This window comes from Sus scrofa, chromosome 14, assembly GCF_054392235.1.
Source record: "Sus scrofa isolate SSC_HxYL_T2T_F1_AM1 chromosome 14, Sscrofa_HxYL_maternal_Yorkshire_Landrace_v2.0, whole genome shotgun sequence".
NCBI classification, from domain to species: Eukaryota; Metazoa; Chordata; class Mammalia; order Artiodactyla; family Suidae; genus Sus; species Sus scrofa.
The window spans coordinates 128135061-128160859 of NC_139396.1; the positions used below are offsets into that span (position 1 = coordinate 128135061).

Consider the following 25799-nt stretch of genomic DNA (forward strand, 5'->3'; position numbering starts at 1 on the left):
TTCTTCTTTTGTTCTTTAAAAGACACAAAGAAAGTACTACAATAAGCCAGACTGGGAGGAAATATTTTTAGAATGTATCATCTGAGGGGACACTTGTATCTAGAATATATAAAGAATTCTTTCAACTCAGTAAGAAGATAGCATACTTTTAAAAGAATTGAGGAGTTCCCGTCGTGGCGCAGTGGTTAACGAATCCGACTAGGAACCATGAGGTTGTGGGTTCAATCCCTGCCCTTGCTCAGTGGGTTAAGGATCTGGCGTTGCCGCAAGCTGTGGTGTAGGCTGCAGATGCGGCTCGGATCCCGCGTTGCTGTGGCTCTGGCGTAGGCCAGTGGCTCCAGCTCTGATTCGACCCCTAGCCTGGGAACCTCCATATGCCACGGGAGCAGCCCAAGAAATAGCTAAAAAAAAAAAAGACACACACACAAAAAAGAATTATTTGAAACTAAGTTGATATCATGGCACTAGACCCACTGCTGTGATGGTTTTTAACAATCAGATCACTGCTCCCTAAAAAGGGTCCTACTTTGTAAATTTTTTTCTTATTTCCATGGATTAAAGATTCCTACTATCACTAATATCAAGCCACTAACAAACAGCACTGCTGAATGCAGCTGGGAAAAGATTCACAGAAACACCATTATTTCCACCCTACAGATTCAACACATAAGTAATCAAGAGCAAAAATACTGTAATATGTCATAAAATAGTAAACGATGTGTTTTAAATATTTGGATTCAAAGTAATTTATCGTCACCATTTTAGGCATCTACACAGCTTACAAGTGATACATAAACAATTTATCCTGCCTCATCTGTATAGACTATATCTCAGAGTACCAGAGAGTTGACATAGGAAAGTTATAATAGACTAATTCCAGCTAACAGAATGACAGAACAAGAAAAATAGCCATTTTGCAACACTTAAAAAAAAAAAAAAAAGGTTCAAAATCATAACCAATGAATACTAAAGCCATCAGGTTAAATAAAAGATCAGGAGTTCCCTGGTGGTGCAGCAGGTAAAGGATCTGGTGTTGTCACTGCTGTGGTGTGGATTTGATCCCTGGCCCAGGAAGACATGCCAAGGACAAGACAAAAAAAAAAGTCAACAGGAAGTTTTATGAATAGCAGCAGTCTGAATCAGCTGATCAAACAATCTTAGCTAACTAAAAATAAGAAACCCAGACTGATGCATCTCTTGATATGATTTAAAATGAGAACAAAGCAGTGGTATTTCCTAATCTAATTAAGCCTATAGAGCTATTTACATAGCTATTTATCACTTTTCAGAAAATAAGTAGATTGAAGAACAAGTCAAAAGACTGTAAGGTGGGTGGGAGGGAATCAGCCAATTCTGGAATGCAGGTCATTTTATAGGACAAATAACTCAGGTTCTCTAGTAAATCAATGGCATGGAAAAACAAAATTAAGGAGGGTGTTACAGAAGAAACAGAAGAAAACAAACAGTGAAATCTGGATCCTGAGTCTAACTGTGAAAAGATTTGAGACAAATGGAGTATGGATATGAATTGGGTATTAAATGATATTTAAGGTTTTAGGGCCAACGCTCTTAAATGTAATAATGACATTGTGGCTATGCTTAAAAACAGATGTTCTTCTCAGTAAAAGATACCCAGAAAGTCGCTATGGGTAAAATGTCATCAATTAAAGATTCTGATTAAAGAAAATGGCAAGGAAACAAAACTGGCTAAATGGTGTGAGCTGTTACAGCACAATGAATTGTGTGTACAGGGGTACATTATACTATTTTCTCTACTTCTGTGTATGTTTCAAAGTTTCCATAAAAGTTTCCATGAGATACTTACCAATGAGATCACTTCGATCTAACAACAACTCCAGATCTTTATCACTAATAACTTTCTCTCTTGATCCTTTTACTTCCCTATAAGAAAACAAAATATTCAGTTCTCTATGATAAATCAAAACTATGAATTATATTTTTCTTAAATTAAAAAAAATCTCACCTTTCATAATCTCTAGATTTTAATAATTCCATTAATTCCTTAGGGTCTAAAAAGTTCTTAGATTGATTTAATCCAGACTGACCACCTTTAAAATGATCTAGAAAAAAATGTCAAGAAATTCAAAACACTCAGAATTGCTTTTAAAGCCAAAATGCAATACATTGCAAACCAAGCAGGATGCCTTACATTAAAAAGGACAGACAAACCAACTGTTTAGGAAGAAAAGCAACTCCAATTCTCCTAAGTTTCTGGAGGGAGTGTCAAATGGTATGGCCACCTGGGGAAAAGTCTGGTAGCTTTCTATAGGTAAACACTCACCCTAAGACCAAGAACAAATCAATAGTGTTCTCACCAATACTTGTACAAGGCAAGTTATTCATAAGAACTAAAATCTGGAAACACCCAGGGACACGGCGAAAAATAAATGAATGAAAAATAAAACGTGGACAAATTAAAGATAAACTTTAATTTAAACCAAATTCAACAGACAAAATAGAATTTACTTCATCATTCAAATACTTAAAAGCAGCATGGATGAAAATTTTTTAATTTGCAGAAAATCTTATTAAAATCAAATTCTTCTCCCCCCCCCCCCCGCAATGGAAATTTTAGCTATAATCTGAATGTTCCTAAAATTTATCTAAAACCTAATCCATTATTTCCCTCAAAACCAGATAGATACTGGATAAAATAGTTACAAATAAAGAAGTAGCATAAAACAAAGTGATGGTGATTTCAACATTACAGATATTTCTCTAGGCTTCAAACTCATATAAGGTGATTTTCAGTTTTTCTTAAGTTAGCTATCAAGACATTTATCTTAAGAGAATTTGACATTAAAATAACAAAAGCAGAACTCTAAAATTCTCATGGAACAGAATATAAAACACCAATGCCTCACCCACCTCACTTCCCTATTCCTTAAATCTATTTCTAGATGAAAAAGATTCCTGTGTTTTTAATACACCATTATTTAAACTATAAAAAGGGCATACTGGAGTCAAATATTTTTTGAAATAGTGATTTCAACAAAGTAAACATCTTATAGCACTACTTCAATATAACTATGTATTCAATATACCTCTATATAGTAAATATACTAATATTTAAGATATTTTACTTGCAAGAAGAGGCTTGGAAATTTTCTTTAAGCATTTTGGCAGGCAAATCCCTAACATTAACAAGAACAATAGTGAAAAGCTGAAAGCCTGTCCTCAAAAATCAGGAACAAGACAAGCACGCCTACTTTTACCATTTGTATTTGCACAGTATTGGAAGACCCAGCCACAGTAATCAGACAATAAATGAAAGGCATCCAAAATGGAAGGGAATAAGTACAACTGTCTTTATTTTCAGATGCCATGATACTATATCAAAAAAAAAAAAAAAAAAAAAACCTAAAGTCTCCACAAAAAACTGTTATAAATAAATAAATTCAGCAAAGTTCAGGATACAAGGTTAATACATATAGGAATAGGAATCAATTGTTTCCTTGCACTAATAATGAACTATCAGCAGAAATGTAAAAAAAAAAAATCCTATTTAAAATCAAATGAAGAATGAAATAGCCAGGAATACACTTAACCAAGGAAGTGAAAGATCTATACTCTGAAAACTATTATAAACACTGAAGAAATGAACTGTAGATGAAACAAAGAAATGAACAGATATCCTATGTTCTCAGATTGCAAGATTTAATACTATTAAAATGTCCCTAATACCCAAAGCAATCTACAAGATTTCATACAATCCCTACCAAAACACCCATGACACTTTTTACAGAACAAAGAATCCTCACATTTGTATAGAACCACAAAAGACCCCGAATAACAACAGCAATCTTTAGGGGGGGAAAAAAAAGGGAACAAAGCTGGAGGAATCAGTCTCCCTGACTTTAGACAATACTACAAAGTTATAGCAATCAAAACAGCATGGCGCTGGTACAAAAACAGACGTATAGAGCAATGTAACAGAACAAAGAGCACATAAGTAAATCCATGGAACTTATGGTCAATTAATCTACAACAAAGTAGGCAAAAATGTGCAATGAAGAAAAGCCAGTGTCTTCAAAAAGCTAGATGGCTACATGTAAAAGAATAACTAGAACATTTTCTCACATTTCTCATATACAAAAATAAACTCAAAATAAACTAAAGACCTAGACTGAGACCTGAAACCATCAAACTCCTACAAGAAAATACAGGCAATGCATTTTTTAACACTGGTCTTACCAACATTTTTTAGATCTGTCTCCTCAGGCAAGAGAAACAAAAGCAAAAAATAAACAAATGAGACCTATTCAACATAATGGTTCTGGACCTAGAGGGTATATGCTTAGTGAAACAAGGTAGATAAAAGAAATACTGTATTTATCATTTATATATGAAATCTAAAAAAATAAACCAATGAATATTACAAAAGCAGCTCACAGATATAAAGAACAAGCTAGTGGTTAGTGATAAGAGATAAGGGGTAGGGTCAGAATGCAGTAGAGGATTAAGAGATAAAAACCATTATGTATAAAATAAGCAAGCAACAAGGAGGTATTACACAGCATAGAGAAATAGTCATTATTTTTTAATAACCCTAAATGGAGTATAACCTATAAAAATTGTGAATCACTATGTTATACCCCTAAAACATATAATATTATAAATCAACTATACTTCAATTAAAAAAAAATAAAACTTTTTTTAAAAAATGAGAAACAGATAAGCAGTAGTATTAAATTAAATCCCCATGACAGAGTTTAGGATATGGCACTTTAAAAATATACCCGAGGAGTTCCCGTCGTGGTGCAGTGGTTAACGAATCCGACTAGGAACCATGATGTTGCGGGTTCGGTCCCTGCCCTTGCTCAGTGGGTTAATGATCCGGCGTTGCCCTGAGCTGTGGTGTAGGTTGCAGATGCGGCTCGGATCTCAAGTTGCTGTGGCTCTGGCGTAGGCCGGTGGCTACAGCTCCGATTCGACCCCTAGCCTGGGAACCTCCATATGCCATGGGAGCGGCCCAAAGAAATAACAAAAAGACAAAAAAAAATAAAATAAAAAATAAAAAAATAAAAATAAAAATATACCTGATACCTGTCTCTGCCCCAGTGCACCTCATTTGAGACAATTGCTAATGTTTTTCTTTCTCTTATGTCTATGGTCACACCAACTCAGTTTAGGTCTTCACAGTTTCAAATTACCCCCCTCCCTATTTAAATCCTGAGCTGATTTTTTTATAAATAAAAATAACAATTGCTATTTACAAAATTTACAACACACAATAGAAAAACTGAAGCAAAAAAGTTATACAAAATGTTGTTTACTTTTGTGGATGATCAACTTTTCCAATTTTCTTTTAGCAGCTGCTCTTTCCACAATTTTCTGATCAATAGTATTTGCTGTAACAAGACGATATACAACAACTGGCTTTGTTTGACCAATTCTATGACATCTATCCTGGGCCTGAAGATCAGACTGGGGATTCTTAAAGTTAAAAAAACAAACAAAAAAACAACATTTAACAGTTTAAAATCATTTAAACTCATAACTATGTGGGTAAAACTCAAAAAGCATGATCCAATTAGCATCTTTTAAACAGTGCCTTAACTCAATTTAGACTTCTAGAGTGACTTCAGTGATAATGTATGTTCAAGGCTTTACACACTGGGAATTCCTGTCCTGGTGCAGCAGAAAGGAATCCGACTAGGAACCATGAAGTTATAGGTTTGATCCCTGGCCTCACTCAGTGGGTTAAGGGTCTGGCGTTGCTGTGGCTTTGGCGTAGGCGGCAGCAACATCTCCAATTAGACCCCTAGCCTGGGAACCTCCATATGCCGCCAGTGGAGCCCTGAAGGACAAAAGACAAAAAATAAAGTCTTTACACACTGGACACGTGACAAAGAAACGATTCTTGTCTTAAAGAGGATAACTTTTCAAAATAGATTATGAAATTGCAAAGTGTGCAAGATTAAAAAATTCAAAATGAAAATATAATCACTATATTGCTACTCTTACAACTTACCCAATCACTATCATAAATGATAACGGTATCAGCTGCAGTCAAATTAATGCCCAGGCCACCTGCTCGTGTACTCACTAAAAAGATAAACACATCTGGATCTGTGTTGAAGCTGTGCATCTAAAAGCAAAAGGAATATAAATAAACACAAGGAATTAAGAAAGAAACTGTTCCTGCTTTGGAATGTGGATATAGTGCTGCACACTAAACGTTTACCATCAAAGGAAAAGGGAGGCCAGTTGTGTGCCAAGGGATATAATAAGTCAGCATTCTTCGCACTGGGTATGAATTCGCACGGGACTTTGGATATGGAATAAATAAGTACTAGAACCTCAGAACCATAAATTCAGTAATGGCCAATTGGGTGGAAAAAGAAAATTCTCAAAGGATTCACTTTCTAGGTTACAAAAAATCATCATCATGCCTACTGCCCAAAGGCTCCAAGAGGCACTGACTTTCAGAGAGCTTAAGACTGAGTAGCTCAGGCCAGTCATAAGGGTGCTCCATGCCTATGTGACTGACCCCCGTTAAAACCTGGGACACCAAAGCTTAGGTGAGTTCCCTGGCTTACTTCACATGTGTTGCCACAAACTGTTGCTATGAGAATTAAGTGCTATTTCTATGACTCCACTGAAAGTTCACATCTAGTTTCTTTTGGAGTTCATCCTTTGTCAATTTTGTCTTTGCTGATTTTAACCTGTATCCTTTCACTGTAATAAACTGTAACCAGAAAGAAAGAAGTGAGGAGGATAGAGGAAATAAACTTTAATCAAAAAGATCAAGGGAAATGTTTTTAATTACAAGTATTAAAGCATATCCTGGAGTTCCCGTTGTCGGTAATGAACCCAACTAGTATCTATGAGGATGCATGTTTGATCCCTGGCCTCCACTCAGCAGATAAGAGTATCCAGAGTTGCCATGAGCTGTGGTGTAGATCACAGACATGGCCCAGATCCTGCACTGCTGTGGCTGTGGCACAGACTGGCAGCTGCAGCTCCTGATTCGACCCCTAGGCTAGGAACTTCTATATGCCACATATGTGGCCCTAAAAAGCAAAAAACAAAACAAAACAAAAGGCATATCCAAAAGAAGCCAAAACATCTACTCATGTTAATGTCATTTATTTTCCATGCACCTATTTTATCAAGAACTTAACTTTAAGAGAATAGTTAGGAGTTCCCGTCGTGGCTCAGTGGTTAACGAATCCAACTAGGTATCATGAGGTTGTGGGTTCGATCCCTGGCCTTGCTCAGTGGGTTAAGGATCCAGCGTTGCCATGAGGCTACGGTGTAGGTCACAGATGCGGCTCGGATCCCACGTTGGCCAGCAGCTATAACTCCAATTCCTAGCCTGGGAATCTCCATATGCTGCGAGTGCGGCCCTAAGAAAGACAAAAAAAAAAAAAAAAAAAAAAAAAAGATTAAAAAAAAAAAAGAGAGAGAGGGAGAGAATAGTTAATATTTAAAAGGAAAAAAAAAGTCTAGGCTATCCTCCCCCAAGAGTGGTAACCAAGAAAAAAAGAAATCTGTAGTTGCCTACAAGATGGGTAGGTAGGATAGGTTAGTTGAATGAATGAGTAGGATGAGGGAACTTTCAAAGCTGTATCTTAATAGGGGTTTGCGGCACAGGTATACAGACACTCAGCAAATATACACTTTAATATCTTCAAGAAATGTAAATTTTATACACAATGACAAAAAAGGCTGAAGTAATCAGAAAAAAGTTATCACCTGTAATTTACTTTGAAAGGTACCAAAGGAGTATAGAATGCTGAACACATACAGTAATGGACTAATGCTATAATACAGGTATGTGATTTAAAAAATGAATAGCGAAAATTTAACAGCAGGTACTACGTGGATTTAGAGGTAGTTATTAAAAATTCTTTTGGTTGCTATATATATATTTCAAGTTTTCCACAGTAAAATACTGGGGTGGAGGGAAGTCAAAAAGTCAGATCAGGCAAAAAATATTCTTACAGCGATGGTTAAAGAGGGTATTATTAAGTAAGGCTATGCTAGAAGGTATATATAATTTCAGAAGCATTAAATCTTACTGGAGTTTCCTCTGTGGAGCAACGGCATAGTGGCATCTTCAGAGTACTGGGAAGCAGGTTCAATCCCTGGCCCAGCACAATGGGTTAAGGATCAGGCCTTGGCACAGCTGTAGCTTCAGTAGCAATTGTAGCTCAGATCTGATCACTGACCCAGGAACTCCATATGCCATGGGGTGGCCAAAAAAGGAACAATAACAACAAAGACTTATTAATACTAAATCAAAATGCTATGTTTTTGATCCTACTACATAGCGTTTCTGGCCTTTCCTATCTCTACATATTTGTAGGTATTCTGAACATTATTTGGAAATCAAGATAGAAAATAAAAGAATTTAGTATGTATGACAGGAGCAGTCTTACATTTTTTTCTCTTTCTGTATAAGACATGGATCCATCGAGCCTGCTAAAGTTGAAATTTCTGAAGTGACAGTAATCCATCAAAATGTCCAACATTCTTGTCATTTGTGAAAAAAGCAGCACCTGAAATTTAAATATATCTTAATACCTATACTGATTAATAGAGAATTAGTGAACCAAAAATCTACTCAAAAGTACCTTGTGACCTCTGATTTTTAGTTCTGGCAGCATTCGATCCAAAATTAAGAATTTCCCAGAATTTGTTACCAATTCTTCATCAATCTTAAACGTGAGCAAAGAAAGATAGAAAAGGAAAAAAAAGGTCACAATTACAAATAATTTGTCTTTGTCAAAATAAAAACCTTCTGAGCAGTTTAATTTAATGACGAATAAATTCCTAAAAACTTAAAATTTTTTTTCTAATTGACCTTATTTGATCTTTTTTTTATCAGAAGATATTTCTCAAGGAAAAACATATTCTAGAATTTAAAACTAGGAGTTCCCACTGTGGTGCAGCAGGCTAATATCCCAGTTGTCTCTGTGGCAGCACAGGTTTGATACCTGGCCTGTGGAAATTCCATATACCATGGATGCAACAACACAAAAAAGAAAACAAAAAAGCAACCACAAACTTTAAAAGTAATGATTTCACAAAAACCAAAATTCAGTTTCAGTATATACTTGATCTATCCTACCCACCCCTCTCTCCAAAACTTTGTATGATAAAACATAATGTTGAGGTTTGTTCTTTACAACTGAGTACACTTTCTATCAAATGTGTATGAAAATTACTGCTAGAATTCTCAGTAGAAATTAAAGAACGCACAGGAGCTTATAATAAGCAATCTAAGTATTAAAGAAAATTTTAACCTTCTACGAACATCAATTATAGTGTTAGAAATGACCTTCTTCCTTAACCAATGAAAAGCTTAAGCAGTGGTTCTCAAATGGGGGCAATTTTGCCCTCCACTCCTAGGGTATATGTGGCAGTGCCTGGGAGACAGGTTAGGCTGACACACTGGGGGAGGGAGATGTTTTGGCATCTAGTAGCTAGATGCTAGGGATGCTGGACAAATGGCCTATAAACCACAGACAGCACATCCCTAACAAGGAATTATCTGGCTCAACATGTCACAATTGCTAGGTGTTAGGAACCCTACTGCGAAGTAGTAGTTATTGAGGGTTACTGAGAACTGATTTCCTCAGTACTATGTTATTTTTCTATCGACTGCCCAAGAAAGCAATTTCATTCATTTAATCTGGAAGCCTCCAACTCAGTGTCAACTTTTTGTTCTCTCCTGTGGCTATTTGTTGAGATTGAAGTAATTAACAGCCAGATTGATTTTAATAAGCTAGATACTAACTAAACTAAAATAACTGAAAGGTAACAACAATCTCTGAGAGACAACAAGTGAATTCCCTGGTGACCTAGAGGTTAAGAATCTGGCACTGTCACTGCTGTGGCTCGGGTTGGATCCCTGGCCCAGGAACTTCCACATGCAAGCCCACCCTCCACCCCCAAAAACGAAAATAAGTAAAACAGAGTGGAAATCAATTGTTACTAAAAAACTTATTTTAGGATTCTTAGCTGTATATATAGCTAAGAATATATAAATAAAAATACTAGTTAGCTTACATATAGCCTTTATTTTTAACAATCTAAAGTCCTAAATTTGGGGGTAGAACACTGTCTACATTTACTAGAAACATTTAATCTTCATAAAACAAACAGAGCAGTATCTACTCTAAGTAGTAACACTCAAAAAAAAACCCAAAATGACACTTTCACCCAACATAAAAGTTACAGAAACCAGAACAGTGTATTATTAAATAGTATTCACCTTAAACTCTTGTGTGACTGGGTCTATAGGGTACTCAATCAAATAGGGGTGATTGCAGCATTTGCGAAGTAGCATCATTATATTCTGCAGCTTCAGATTAACTTCAGATTCTACAGGAATATTTGTTTCCACAACAGCTCTGCCCAAAACACATAATCCATGAATATGAGAAGTACAAAATTACCAGTTTAAAGCATACCTTAAATTTTTTAAACTCATACCTTTCTCGGTCTACCTCTGGCTGTATTTGGCTGATCAACTTTTCCAATTCATTAGGAAAGTCATCTATTTTGCTATAATCTATTGACTTTCTGGTTCTCCGTTTTGGTCGTCCAGTGGGACTTAGCTCAACTGTTTCTTTCTAAAACAGAACAAATTAAAGAAATACCGTTTATTTTTATGTAAAAAATGTTTTGGGATATAAAGAAAAAAATAATCTTGTCTTTCATCAAGTTTAGTAATTTCCAAAGGCAAAAAAATCAAGAATCCATAAACTATAGGCAAATGTAAATGTTTTCATGTGAAATTTGTTTTAACACTGATGACAATATTTGGAATCAGAGTTAATACATTCATATCTCAGTGGAAAAAATTAAAAGATTTTTAAATTTTTGTGGCACAGCATAAACAAATCCGACTAGTATCCATGAGGACGTGGGTTCAATCCCTGGCCTTGCTCAGTGGGTTGGGGATCTGGAGTTGCAGTGAGCTGTGGTGTAGGTCAGCAGCTTCGATTTGACTCCTAGCCAGGAAACATCCATTTGCTGCTGGTGTGGGCCTAAAAAGCAAAAAAAAAAAAAAAAAGAAAAAAAAAGATAAGACTGTTTTGAACGTATTGAACTTAAATAAAAGCAATTTAATAGCTTTGGGCTGAAATAAGGCTCCACATATTTGCCTTACAGAGGATATTTCTTTGGATTGGTATAATGCTGCAATGAAATCCCTCACAAAAGGCAATTACTTTAATTTCCTAATAGCTAAAAAGCCAGACCTTCCCTTCACTTAAAATGAAAATGGGGAGTTCCCGTTGTGGCGCAGTGGTTAACGGATCCAACTAGGAACCATGAGGTTACGGGTTCGATCCCTGCCCTTGCTCAGTGGGTTAAAGATCTGGCGTTGCCGTGAGCTGTGGTGTGGGTCACAGACGCGGCTCGGATCCTGCGTTGCTGTGGCTCTGGTGTGGGCCGGTGGCTGCAGCTCCGATTCGACCCCTAGCCTGGGAACCTCCATATGCTGCGGGTGCGGCCCTAGAAAAGGCAAGAAGACAAAACAAAAAAAAAACCAAAAAAACAAACAAAAAAAACAAAAAAAATGAAAATGGGCTAAGAGTCTAATGGTTGTACAAAATCAGAAATGCATAATCATAAATATTTTGAAAAGAATACATAGGTTCATGGCAGAGTCAAAAATCTGGACACCTGAACAAATTTTTAAGGGTATGCTAATCTTCAGTTATAAGATAATCACACTCCAATTCTATCTCTTCTTATATGGTGGGTGACTATAAAAGATAATCCTTTCAAATAGAAGATACTGTTGAATTTTTTGACTACCAACCATTTCCTATAAAGGGGCTGTGTATTTGGGGTGACTGGTCTAGATGGCAAGCCCTTAGTATAATGTGTGATTGTTCAAATGTATTTTCAAGTCTGTCCTCAGACAGTATTCCAGATGACCACAAAGCAGTGAATATATGAACCATCACTTGAATTTTAATTACTAGGAGATAATTTCTGCTACTGGCCTCTTGCCTTATACCCCAGTTAGAAATTCACCCTCAGTAAGTCATGAAAACAAGTGATGAACCTTATGTAAGACTGAAATCAATCATGAAATTTTCTATGCCAATTGTCATTCGGTTTATCTCAAATCCACACTCTACCTCACTGGATCCAAACATGTTTGTAATTGTACGGTTCACAATGGCTGTATAAAAGACCTCTTGTTTCTTTGAAAGTGGTGCATAAACAACTACTTCTCGTTTAGGAGGAACTTCAAGGGCAACATCAGATTTTAGTCTTCTCAGTAAGAAAGGTGTTAAAATCTAAAATTTAAACATGAGTAAACATGTAAATATTAAACATTTCTAAAGGAATACTCTCCCCACATACCCTTTTACCCCTTTTCCTCTTTTCTTCCTATATGAAACTGTCATGTCTCAGTAGGCAATATAAAAGATCTCCTTGGAATTTTCCAGACCAGACCAACACTCGTACTCATAGCAGTTTTCTACAACATTTCACAACTTAATTAATTTTTCAAATCTTCTAGTATAACTTCATTGCTTTAAAAAGCAGAAAGAAGGTGATATCTACTTCTTAGGGATAAAGTTACAGCCTGCAGTTTTTAAAAGTTAGGTTTTGAGCTAGAAGAAGTCAACCAACCCAGAAAGGTAAAAAGCTTGTCAAAAGTTTACTTTTATGTTGAGGAGTTCCTATTGTGGCGCAGTGGTTAACGAATCCATCTAGGAACCATGAGGTTTGGAGTTCGATCCCTGGCCTTGCTCAGTGGGTTGGGGATCCGGCGTTGCCGTGAGCTGTGGTGTAGGTTGCAGAAGCAGCTCAGATCCTGCGTTGCTGTGGCTCTGGCGTAGGCCGGTGGCTATGGCTCCCATTAGACCTAGCCTGGCAATCTCCATATGCCATGGAAGCGGCCCTAGAAAAGGCAAAAAAGACAAAAAGTAGTTTACTTTTGTGTTGAAAGTTTACTCCTATAAGTTTTAAAGCTTCAGACTTAAAATGCAAATAATCTAGAGAAGAATGATGATTTGGGATATTATTTTTACTTTGATTACTGTGAGGTTTCACTTCAAAGTAAAAAAAAATTTTCAAAAAAAAATTTGAATAAAATTGTCAAAGCACAGTGAAAAGCTTTTGGGGCCCATATATGAAACTGGGAGACCTTTGAAAGATTATGTTTGTTTAAAGTAAAACACTTAATTTTCATTTTTGGCTAACAAGTAACCATTAGGGGTAAAGTGAATATATGTGAAAAGGACAAAATTTTGAAAAGCACTTTGGTTCTGCTGTAAAGCCATGTGATCTCTGGAGGAGGGGAAAGGGCAGGGAAATAAATTTGTGTGAGGTTGGTGCTTCATTTTTCAATATCTACTACACCAGGTTGAAAAAGATCAATTGTAGGGGTTCCTTTTTTATTCTACACATCTATAGTAAGCAAAGTAAGAAAAAAAGTCAAAACCTGGTGCAGCATATGCAATACATTCTGTTCTCTTTCTTTAGCAATAATATCTTCAGCAGTTTCAGAAAGACTAGTGATATCAAACCAAGATTCAAAGCTGTAAGAGAAAAAAAATATTTTAAGTTATCCTATTACATAAATTCATTATATTAACATGACATAGATTTTACATTATGAACCAGGTCTTTTCTTAAAAGAAACTTTGTTTTTCTGATTTAAAAATATATTATTACAATAGTATGACATTAAATAAACATTAAGGTTCCTTTTTTTTCCTCTTTTTTAAAGGCAGACTCCAGACTTTGAAAAACTTATAGTTTCCAAAGGAGACAGGTTGGGGGTGGGGGGATTGTCTGGGGGTTTGGGATGGAAATGCTGTAAAATTTGGTTGTGATAATCATTATATGACTATAAATGTAATAAAATGTATTTCTCTAAAATTGAGATAAATAAATAAATAAATAAATAAATAAATAAATAAAGGCAGACTCCACATGCAGCGCTTCATTTGGATATGGTGTCTGCAGTTCTGGAAGCTTGAATACTCTACATTCTCTTACGGGGGACCTAGAGAAGCGTCCTCCTCTATTGGAGAATAACGTCCTCTTTGACCAAGCAGGCATCTTTGGGAGGAACACATATGTCCCATGGGAGGAAGGGGACACCAACCTAGCCAGCCAGATCAGACAAATCAACCCTAGCGATAGTGGGGTGACAGATGTCACAGCCAAGATCACTCTCTCATCCAAAGGTGCATATTTTAAGAGACATTTTAAGTAAGTTACAGAAATGAAAACTAACTTTTTGAAAACCAAGGCCATAAGACCTCTTTAGGTAAAGATGTGATCACTACAATGTTTTTGAAATTCAATATATACGTACCCTGAGAATGATATTTATTAATATCCTTAGTTCTTTACAAGGTAAAAACAACCTATTAAAAGTGAGCTATTATATATAAGCATGTCTATACTGAGTAACACTGTACTGTCAGTAAATACCATTGGGAAAAATGCGAATTAACATTAATGCAGCAGTTAGGCCAGATATTCCCAAACTTTCATCAGCTGAGGCATGTTTTATAAATTCATTTTCTTAGCTCCTTCCTCAATACTCAGCAGAAATGCAGGACCTGGAAATCTTGCCTTTTAATAAATGTTTCCTAAGACACCCTGGCCTTGGGCTAATGTTGGTAACCGGAGGTAGAATAAATTCTCAAAATAAAACTTTTTCCCCACACAAAATTAACTTTCTTCCTTCACTGATGCCAAAGTAAGTATAAATCAGTTACTTTGCCCTTCTGATTTCAACATTTCTAGTGTCATTATTTTTAATTTCTGGTAAGATTATTTACTCTTCTGAGATACTACTTTCTGAAAACTATTTTTATATTTTGTTTTTATGATATAAGGGAAGATTCAAACAGTTTCTAGAATAAAAAGCATTAGGGTGAATCTGGGAGACCTTGATTATATCTTTGACTCTAGTATGTTTAATAACTTTACACTTAAGTTTTCTCATGTGTGAGATGGGATGTATTCAACCTCTCTACCCTTGTTTTAGAGAATAAAATGAAAATATCCATCTGAAAGTGTTTTACAAAGTTAAAACAATGAAGAGGCTTATAAAATATTTTAAAGCAAGATAAAAGTTTTCCTTTAATCAAAGCAAATAAAATTGAAATAATTTTTTATTTATCTCTTTTTTTTTTTTTTTCCAAAAGAAGAACATACTATGGGGAGGATTTGGAAGAACGTGTATATCCCTGGAGTTCCTATTGTGGCTCAGCATTAACGAACCTGAATAGCATCCATGAGGATGCAGGTTTGATGCCTGGCCCTGCTCAGTGGGGTTAAGGATCCAGCATTGCTGTGTGGTGTAGATCGCAGATATGACTCGGACCTGACATTGCTGTGGCTGTGGCTGGCAGCTGTAGCTCCGATTGGTGGACCCCTAGCCTGGGAACGTCCATATACCGCAGAGGCCCCAAAAAGAAAAAGGTACAAACTTCCAGTTATAAAATAAACACTAGCGATATAATGTACAACATGATGACTATACTTAATATTGCTTTATGATATATAGGAAAGCTGTTAACAGAGAAGAGTTAACAGCTTAAGAGTTCTCATCACAAAGAGAAAAAAATTTTTTTTACTGTATCTATTTGAGATGATGGATGTTACTAAACCAACTGTGGTAGTCACTTCCGATATATGTAAACCCAACCATCATCCTATGTACTTTAAACTTGTACACTGATATATGCCAATTATTTCTTAATAAAACCATAAAAAAACAAAGAGAGTAGAAAGTATGATATATACTATAAAGAACTAGCCCAAAGCTGTCACTTTAATCCAACTACCTATAAGAAAGAAATTAAACTATAAGCACAGATTTTGACAAGGTTAGAAAAACAGAAATAATTAAATAACTGGCTTACCTACCTTTTCAAGTCATCAAATACATCTGGCAACAAAAAGTTTAGCAATGACCAAAGCTCTGATAAATTGTTTTGCAAAGGAGTACCAGTCAAAAGAAGTTTGTTATCCGCATTGAATCGTTTTAACTCCCTGATTAGACGGCACTTCATGTTCTTAATCCTGTGTCCTTCATCTACTATTAAGTATTTCCAATAGCAATGCTAGAAAAGGAATTTAGGGAAAACTTTTTTATATGATGACCTCACAGTTTTTCCTAAGAGCAGATCTAAAAATAAAACCTCTGTATTTGGAATGAAGGTTCAATTTTATCAAATGCTATTTCTGTATTGAGATCGTGTTTTCCTCTGATCTACTAATAGACTAACTTCCTAAAATTGATACATATTTGTGTTCCTGAAATAGACCTCACTTGGCCCTGGACTAATAATTAAAGTCCATCTGCTATTATGCCTTTTCTTTAGTCAAAGCAGTCTGTAGTTTTCTTTTCTAATGCTTTATCTAGTTTTAATGCTATCCTAGAGTCCTAAAAACTTTAGGATAGGAAATGAAAGGCTACTATTTCTATATACTCTGAAACACTAAATAGCATTAGGATTTTCATTGTTGAAGCCCACATCTGAAACTGATGCTCTTCATAGTCAGATGGTGTTCTCCCTTCTTACATAGTTATTGGTTTGTTTAGGTTTTCCCTTTCTTCTGGAGCTAATTTTAGTAATATATGTTTTCACAGAAAGCTCTCCATTTACTTTAAGTTGTAATGAAAATCAATTTCTCATTTTTAATGCTTTTATCTTATTCAAGCAAGATAAAAATACACAAATATGTGTAAAAATACAGAAATATACAGTTTTTGAGAAATATAAATACCAACTGATAACTATAGGTATAGATATCTTTGGATAATGCGATTGGCAATTTAGGGGAAAAGAAGGAAATAGGGCATCTTTTGCATTTTACTTTACACACTGACAGCAGAATGAAAAGAAAAATTTAAATATTATGATTTTGTTAATTAAAAAAAAACTTGGAACTTTTTGATAATAAAACAAACAAATCAGATATCCTGAATAATCTCTCACTATATGACATGTCTTAAAAAGCCAAACAAAATATAAAACATCCTTCATAAATGAGTAAGAAAAAGAACCCAATGCAACAGAAATGATGAGGAATCTGAAAAATGAATTAGTAAACAGACTCAGATGCTTCTGCTGCTACTCCAGAATTGAAGTCCTATACCCTCTATGCCATCAACCTCTAAAAGGAGGATCCTTAAAATAGTTAACCAAAGCTCAGTGAAAGGGAAAACTAAAAAAATTCTAGCCACTGGCAAATGAAATCAACAAGGAAGCTTTCTGTTTCAGTATGGGCTAGTCATAGAAAGCAAAATAATTAGAAAGATCTACATGTTTTATTATTTTGTAGAAAACAGGTATTTCAATAAGCAGTGTAAAGCATTACCCTATTTATAAATTATACCTATATGCTAACAATAGTTGTATAACAACAGAAATTCTTAGGTAGAATTATAAGTGCTTTTAAGTCTTACTGTACACTTTTTCCTATATGCAGTATCTGATACTTTTACTGTGAAGAAATAACATGCTAATCACATTCCAAAATCCTACCAGCACACAAATAAAATTTGATGTACAGCTGAATTTTGAACAGCATGAATTTGAACTGCTCAGGTCGACTTACATGCAGATTTTTCTCAATAATAAATACTATATACAATATTACATGATTCACAGGTGGCTAAATCCAGATCCATAACTGTGGATAAAGATGACTGACTAAAATATACATGGATTTCCAACTGCACACCAGGTGGGTGGCCCTAAACCCATGTTGTTCAAAGGTCAATCGTACTGGTCAGAGAGAAAAACAGTAAAGAACTATATATTAAATAGGCAGAGCAGTGAAAAGTTCAAAACACCAAAAAATGAACTGAGAGGCAATGAGAGGTCGTTTTCCAACAATATTACAATAACTTTGGCACAAATAAATAAGTAGCTACAATACAAAGAAAAGTAGATATGGAAATGTTATATATACCACAGTTGATCCATGAGATAGAAAATAACTTATCTTCATATATTTTACTATTTGATTAAAATTAAATGGATAACATCTGTAATATGTATGACATATCTATAATACATTCTCGGATAATGTCTATGCCTGGCAGATTCTAACACATTTGAAATAATGTTATGGCTATAGATTAAAGGGCCAAAGGCCTTAATTTTCTTCTCAAAGACTACAGACTTCATCTCCATCTTTCTGTTAATAAAAACCTCCAGGTTCTAAAGGAATAGGCACAATGCCATATATTCTACCAGGAAAAAAAAAATTAAACAAATGCTACTAGATAGTGAGAAGTGTTATAAATTAAGAAAAACATGATTTTATGGACTACCAAGAATCCAATGAGGACCATTCGTACCTGTAACACATTTCGGTCTCTCATGGCTATCTCAAACGAAGTGATCACCACAGGATGGATCTGCAGTGTCCCTTTCCGTTTGTGAATATGATTTACCAACTTTCGACGTTCTTGCTGACTTCCATGATATAACATAGTAGGAATCTAAAAGATTTTACATTGATTTATAACAAATGTTAAAACAAAATGTAAATTAAAATTTGGAAAATATAAAATCAATTTCTAAGAGAAAAAATATAATTTAACGTAACCTTAGTTCTATAACACAAATCAATCAATTCTAATAAATAACTGGACTACCATGGAAGAATAATAAAGCCATTAAAAATAAATCAAGGAGTTCCCGTCGTGGCGCAGTGGTTAATGAATCTGACTAGGAACCATGAGGTTGCGGGTTCGATCCCTGGCCTCGCTCAGTGGGTTAAGGATCCAGCGTTGCCATGAGCTGTGGTGTCGGTTGCAGACAAGGCTCAGATCCCGTGTTGCTGTGGCTGTGATGTAGGCCGGTGGCTACAGCTCTGATTCGACCCCTAGCCTGGGAACCTCCATATGCCGAGGGAGTGGCCCTAAGAAAGGCAAAAAGACAAACAAACAAAAAAACAAATCAAGTATAAGGTGAGATAGATGGCAAAGCGATTTGTAGAATAAATATGTCTCATAAGGCAAAGATCTGAGTAAAACACTTATGTATGGAAGGAAAATACCACAAGGATGAACAGAATTAAAAAATAAATTCTGGAGTTCCCGTCATGGCACAGTGGAAACGAATCTGACTAGGAACCATGAGGTTTTGGGTTTGGTCCCTGGCCTCACTCAGTGGGTTAAGGATCTGGTGTTGCCGTGAGCAGTGTAGGTCACAGACACAGCACGGAACCTGCGTTCATTGCTGTGGCTGTGGCGCAGGCCAGCACCTGTAGCTCCAATTTTACTCCTAACCTGGGAACCTTTATATGCCACGGATGTGGCCCTAAAAAGCAAAAAAATAAAATTCTACCTAGGCCTGTCTTTGGTGAATCTATGTATTATTTAATGCACTAAAAATCATCCAAAGATATTTTTGGAAAGATGTCCAAGACTACTAATAACTATTATGCTATATAAACTTAAAGTATTGCTGAGATTGAAAGATAATTCTAATAGGATGGAGGGCTACAAAGAACTCAACATAATCAGAGTAAGAGATCTATAACTTAACTCAGGCAACAAAACGATAAAACATTTGAAATACACATTTAGTAAAAGGAAACCTGTCTTACTTCTGGTGTAAATCTCTGGAATTCAGCCATCCAGTTAGGAAGTGTAGACAAAGGGCCACAGACCAGGAAAGGTCCAGGTACTCCTCTCTGAATCATCAATGCAATTGTAGCAATGCACTGAACTGTCTTTCCCAATCCCATTTCATCTGCTAAAATGCCATTAATTCCATTTTCCCAAAGCATCTGGACCAAAGAAATATACACTGATTTAAACAGATATAAACATCTAACATTCGTTAGCAATTTATTTCTTTTTACCCATCTTGAGAATGACATATTTGCACCATAAGTAATAACATTTGTGGGAAGTCAGTTATCAAAGTCACAAAAATATTGGTAGCCTTAAATAAGATAATGTTTCACTTTCAAAAATTTACTCTGGGAGTTCCCACTGTGGCACAGTGGGTTAAGGATCCAGTTTGTTTCTGCAGAGGTGCTGGTTCAATCTCTGGCCCTGCACAATGAGTTAAGGATCTGACATTGCTACAGCTGTGGCGAAGGTCACAGCTTGGGCTGAGATTTGATCCTGGGAACTTCCATATGCCACGGGTTTGGCATATGGAAGAAAAAAAAATTTATTCTGGGTAAGTCATAACATAAATATTTACAGAGAAATGTGTTTCACATATAACAGTGAAACATGGAAGGAACAACTCAAGTCGTATTACATCACATTAACAGGTTAGTATATAGAAATGAATTACCATCATAAATTATAGGATACACTAAGATTCATTACCCTAAGCCATTCCATGCCTTCCACTTGGTACCATCGCATCACTCCTCCCGTGAAATGTTTTGGTTGCTGAAAGGGTACTGGCTGTCCATTACATTTCCGAACTGGGTCAAAAAAGAATTTAGTATTTTGCCTAACCGTTTGAGATAATCTATCTTTAATTATACTATTTGAATCTCTGTTTTTCTGAAGATCTTCTACACAAAGATTAGAGCAGGAACTTTCATTCTGTAACAAAAAAGGTTTAATTAGAAGTTTAGCACATAATAATGCTGCTACCTTCCATTAATCAGAAAAATGTAACTACTAATCACAATTCATCCAATGGTATAATTGTTGGGTATGAAGAAATAAAACCACATGTTGAATAAAAACCCTAGAGTGACTTCCATTACACCACAAATGCAAAGCCATTAAAAAAAAAAAAAAAAAAAAAAAACAGCTTCTGAAAATAATCCTTACAGGTAATAGACACACACTTTCGAAATATCCTTTACAATTATACATCCCTTCCAAACCTCTAAAATGTGCTACCCAAGAATTTATTAAACTAATTTCCTTCACCTGTAACAAAGATAACACATAATGTCCATTAAATAATTATTTTCAAGGAACATAAAAACATTTAATTCCATCTAAATAATTACTTTTACTTCAGGAAAAAGGCAAAATAGTTAGAAAACTTAAGTGTATCAATTTATGTCTGTGACACAACGTATGACCAATGGTAAATTTTACTGGCTAGCTATGTCCACAATTCTATTTTAAGAATATGAAAACAAGGATTAAGTCAATTCAAAGGGAAATATTATAAATGATGCCACAACTGGATATTCAACTGGAAAAATATGAAACTTAAGTTTCACCACTTCATACATGAAATGTGACAAAACCATATACCTAAACATCAAAAGCCAGAACCATAAAGCTTTTCGAAGCAATATCTTGACAACTTTGTGATAGACAAATACTTAAGACAAAAAAGCACTAACCACCAAAAGAAAAAATAAACTGTACTATTACAAAATTTAAATTTTTCTGATTAAAAGGTATCATGAAGAAAATGAGTAGGCAAAGAAAGTACAATACATAGATTTGACAATGAACAGATTAAAGAATTCACATCAATAAAGACAACCCAGTAACTGGGCAAAAGATATGAATAGATGGTTTACAGAAGGAAACATGCAAGTACTCACTTTGGAAAAAGATTTGTACTTTCTTATAAAGTTCTTATAAAGTTGAACTACATTTACCATATGACCCAGCAATTCCATTGAGTATGAAAACATGTCCACACAAAGATCTTTACACAAATTAACACAGCAGCCCCGTTCATAACAGTTACAAACTGGAAACAATCCAAATGCCCATGAAGAGAATGGATAAAGATGTTACAGTATTCAATAGAAAACCATTCAGCAAAAGAAACCAACTAGCAGTAAACTCAACAACATCCAATGATGCTTCTCAACCACAAGGAGTAAAAAGTAGCAGGGAATAAAAGACTACATATTTATATTTCAGTTTTATCAAAACTAGATTTTGATAAATGTTTTTAAAAAATTCAGGCAAAATTAATCTATGACAGAAGTAAAAAAGCAGTTACTTTTAGGTTTGGGGTGGGGAAATGACTGGAAACGGATAAAAGGGATCTTTCTACCATAATGAAAAGGTTCTAAATCTTAATTTGGGTGGTGGTTACACAGATGTATACATTTGTCAATTTTATCAGAATAAACACAAGATCAGTATATTTATTCACTGTATAGATGTTGTCAATTCCACAGTAAATTGTAGTTAAAGATGAGACTGTACTTTATCTTTAAAAAGGTGACTACATATTTATTAAAATTATGCTTAATCTTATTTACATTTAACATAGTTGGGTTATAAATATGTCATAACCCAATCTTTATACTGAACAGAAAATAAATCTTGTGCATGTAAATCTATGAAACTAGAACACACCCTCACACCATGCACAAAAATAAACTCAAAATGACTTAAAGACTTAAACATAAGACATGATGTGACACCGTAAAACTTCCAGAAGAGAACATAGGCAAAACATTCTGACATAAACTGGATAAATGTTTTCTTGGGTCAGTTTCCAAGGCAACAAAAATAAAAACAAAAATACAACCAATGAGACCTAATCAAACTTACAACCTTTTGCAGAGCAAAGAAAATCATAAAAAGACTGAAAAGACAACCCACAGAATGGGAGAAAATAGTTGCAAACAATGCCACTGACAAGGGCTCAATTTCCAAAATACACAAACAACTCATACCAACTCAACAACAAAAAAATAAATATCCCAATCAAAAAATGAGGAGTTCCAATTGTGGCACAGTGGTTAACGAATCCAACTAGGAACCATGAAGTTGCGGGTTCCATCTCTGCCCTTGCTCAGTGGGTTAACGATCCGGCGCTACTGTGAGCTGTGGTGTAGGTCGCAGGCGCGGCTCAGGTCCCGCGTTGCTGTGGCTCTGGCGTAGGTTGGCAGCTACAGCTCCAATTAGACCCCTAGCCTGGGAAACTCCATATGCCGCGGGAGCAGCCCAAGAAATGGCAAAAAGACACACACACACACACACAAAAAAAAAAAAAAAGAGCAGAAGACCTAAATAGACATTTCTCCAAAGACATATGGATGGCCAGTAGGCACATGAAAAAAGCTCAGCATCACTAATATTAGAGAAATGCAAATCAAAAGTACCACCTCAACTCTGACCTCATGATCAGATTGGCCATCATTAATAAATCTCCAAATTACAAATGCTGGAGAGGGTGTAGAGAAAAGGGAACCCTTCTGTACTGTTAATGGGAATGTTTACTGGTACAATAATTATGGAAAACAGAAATATAACTAAAGATAGAACTGCAATATGATCCAGCAAACCCACTCTTGGGTATATAGCTGGATAAAACTATAATTCAAAAAGAAATATGCACCTCTATGTTCACTACAGCACTATGCATAATAGCCAAGACACAGGGAATTATTTTCAATGTTTTGTAACAGCCTATAAGGAAAAAGAATCTGGAAAAAAAAAAAAAAAGAATAAAAAGTCTGAATGAATCACATTGCCATAATCTGAAACTAACAATGCTGTAAGTCAATTATATGCCAATTAAAAACTATAAAAAAGGTGCTAATGATTAGAGAAGCAAATATGACTCCTAAATTTAATATCCATTATAAATTTCTTACCTCAGTCTCCTTTTTATTTTTCTTAGCCACAGACAAAATTTCCTAAAACATTAAGAAAACAAAAACAAAGTAACAATGAATGTGGTTCATTCATTCAACAATTATTCTTGTTCTGATTTTATGCTAGGAAATGAGGATAAGGCTTGCAAGGTAATTAAAATACAGAGGAATCAAACTGGTGGACATCAAACAAATTTAAACCCATGGCATCTTGTAAAATTCTGAATTCATCAATAGCTCTTAAAAATTGGGTTATGTCCTAGCCTTGCTCAGTGGGTTAAGGATCTGGCTGCTACAGAGAAAAACTGCAGATGAGGCTCCAATCCAGTGTTGCTATGGTTTGTGACACAGGCCACAGCTGCAGCTCAGATTTGACCCCTGGTACAAGAACTTCCATTTGCCACAAGTGCGGCCTTAAAAAAAAAGAGAAAAAAAGGGGGGGTTATTTACTCCTGAATTTTCCAGGGTTTTTTTTTTTTAAACCTAAGTTTATCTGAATAGGATTTCTCTCATGGCACAGTGGGTTGAGGATCTGGCATTGTCACTGCAATGGCTTGAGTTGCTGCTGCAATGTGGGTTCGATTCCCAGCCTAGGAACTGCCAATATTCTAGGCATGGCTAAAAAAGAAAAAAAAAAGAAGAAAAAAAAAAAAAAGTTTATCTGAATAGCTTAAGTCCAAATTCACACATTCCTCTAATACAGAGGTTGACAAACTAGAGCCCTATGGAGCAATACCAGCCAGCAACCTATTTTTATAAATGACTAAATAAAGTTTAATTAGATCAAAGTCAGGCACACTGGTTTACAATTTGTCTATGGCTGCTTTCCATATACAAAGGCAAGTTCAGAGTTGATTAGTTATCCACAAAACTACTCAAATCCAAAATGTTTACTATGTGGCCCTTTACAGAAAAAGTTCTCCAAAACCTGCTCTAGAGTCAAGTTGTGTGTACTCCCATTATTCAAGGATTCACTCCCAAATATATTTCAGTACCAACTCCAGCCCACTTTAGGTTTCTCTCTGGACAGAAATCTGAGTTTGCAATTCTGAGCAAGAGGTCAACAACAAATATATTAAAAGTAGAAGTCTTCTGATTTCGAATTACCTACTAGATGCTAAAGGTATGGAGACAAGTATTATTTGAGTGTCCTTGGTGACTCAAGAGAGTATTATATCAAATTGTCTGAAACAGCTGTCTTCAGGGCATAATCATTAAAGACAGAGTTAGAATACATTTCAAGCAGAATGAACAGGTGCAGAGGACAAAAGAGATGAAATAGTATGATACATTCAAGAAATTTTAAGCATATCTCAAATTTGAGATACACAGGAGAATGTCACAACACATAAGTGGCTGACACTACATACATACATATGTACACATATATGTCTCATATGTGTACATAAAAAGTATTATGTAGGTATAATATTCACATCCTAAGGCCGAAGGAATTTTTTTTTTTTTTTTTTGTCTTTTTTGCTATTTCTTGGGCCGCCCCTGCGGCATATGGAGGTTCCCAGGCTAGGGGTCGAATCGGAGCTGCAGCTGCCAGCCTACGCCAGAGCCACAGCAACGCGGGATCCGAGCCGCATCTGCAACCTACACCACAGCTCACGGCAATGCTGAATCGTTGTTAACCCACTGAGCAAGGGCAGGGACCGAACCCGCAACCTCATGGTTCCCAGTCAGATTCGTTAACCACTGCGCCACGACGGGAACTCCCGAAGGAATTTTATATAGAGAATAAAAGAGTTGTTTTTTTAAATGACCAGATAAGCTGAACCTTTTTGACAAATTTGTGAATGAATCAAAACAATACCAACTATGAAGTATTCTTATTGGAAATTAAACCTCCTTAACTCCCAAGGCCACTACCTCTACGGCTTCATCCTTCAACACTCTTTTGTTTACAAACTGGAGCCAAATATAATTTAAGTTTTTTGAACTTGCCAAGAACTCTCCTGTCTTTGGACATTTGTCAAGTGTTATTATCTCTTCTCAGAACACTTCCCCAGTTATCTTCCTTATGTCTTATTATTTCCCTATTTCCTAACCCTACCTTCAAATGATTTAACTTTTATCCTTCAAGTCTCAACCTCCTAGATGAAATCTTTATGAACTTCACGCTTATAAGCCCTTCTATATGCTCAACAGCATCCAGTTTTCAAGTCAAATTTGACTATTTCTAAACACCTCACTGGATAACAGTATCACGCAAAGTCAGTGATACCTTTCTTTTGTAATTGACG

The 25799-nt window shown here is 35.5% G+C and overlaps 1 protein-coding gene across 6 annotated transcripts in view; it reads right to left on the reverse strand.

Moving 5' to 3' along the window:
* HELLS (helicase, lymphoid specific) overlaps positions 1 to 25799 on the reverse strand; it is a 42415-nt gene that overhangs the window by 3657 nt on the left and 12959 nt on the right. For 4 of the 6 annotated variants that reach the window (XR_014826669.1, XR_014826666.1, XM_084994979.1 and 1 more), the window contains 15 exons: positions 23548 to 23589; positions 20333 to 20557; positions 19594 to 19776; positions 18338 to 18481; positions 15892 to 16088; positions 13445 to 13541; positions 12129 to 12290; positions 10468 to 10607; positions 10247 to 10385; positions 8604 to 8687; positions 8409 to 8528; positions 5996 to 6112; positions 5298 to 5457; positions 1985 to 2081; positions 1826 to 1902 (listed from right to left, as the gene is read on the reverse strand). Coding sequence is in view for 2 of the 6 variants with exons in the window: in XM_084994979.1 (XP_084851105.1) it covers positions 1826 to 1902; positions 1985 to 2081; positions 5298 to 5457; positions 5996 to 6112; positions 8409 to 8528; positions 8604 to 8687; positions 10247 to 10385; positions 10468 to 10607; positions 12129 to 12290; positions 13445 to 13541; positions 15892 to 16088; positions 18338 to 18481; positions 19594 to 19776; positions 20333 to 20557; positions 23548 to 23589 (1984 nt within the window). In the remaining 4 variants the exon portion in view is untranslated. Of the gene's footprint in view, positions 1 to 526; positions 1903 to 1984; positions 2082 to 3315; positions 4972 to 5067; positions 5458 to 5995; positions 6113 to 8408; positions 8529 to 8603; positions 8688 to 10246; positions 10386 to 10467; positions 10608 to 12128; positions 12291 to 13444; positions 13542 to 15891; positions 16089 to 18337; positions 18482 to 19593; positions 19777 to 20332; positions 20558 to 23547; positions 23590 to 25799 lie in introns of those variants that run through there. The other 2 variants (XR_014826667.1, XR_014826668.1) reach the window with 2 other exon arrangements.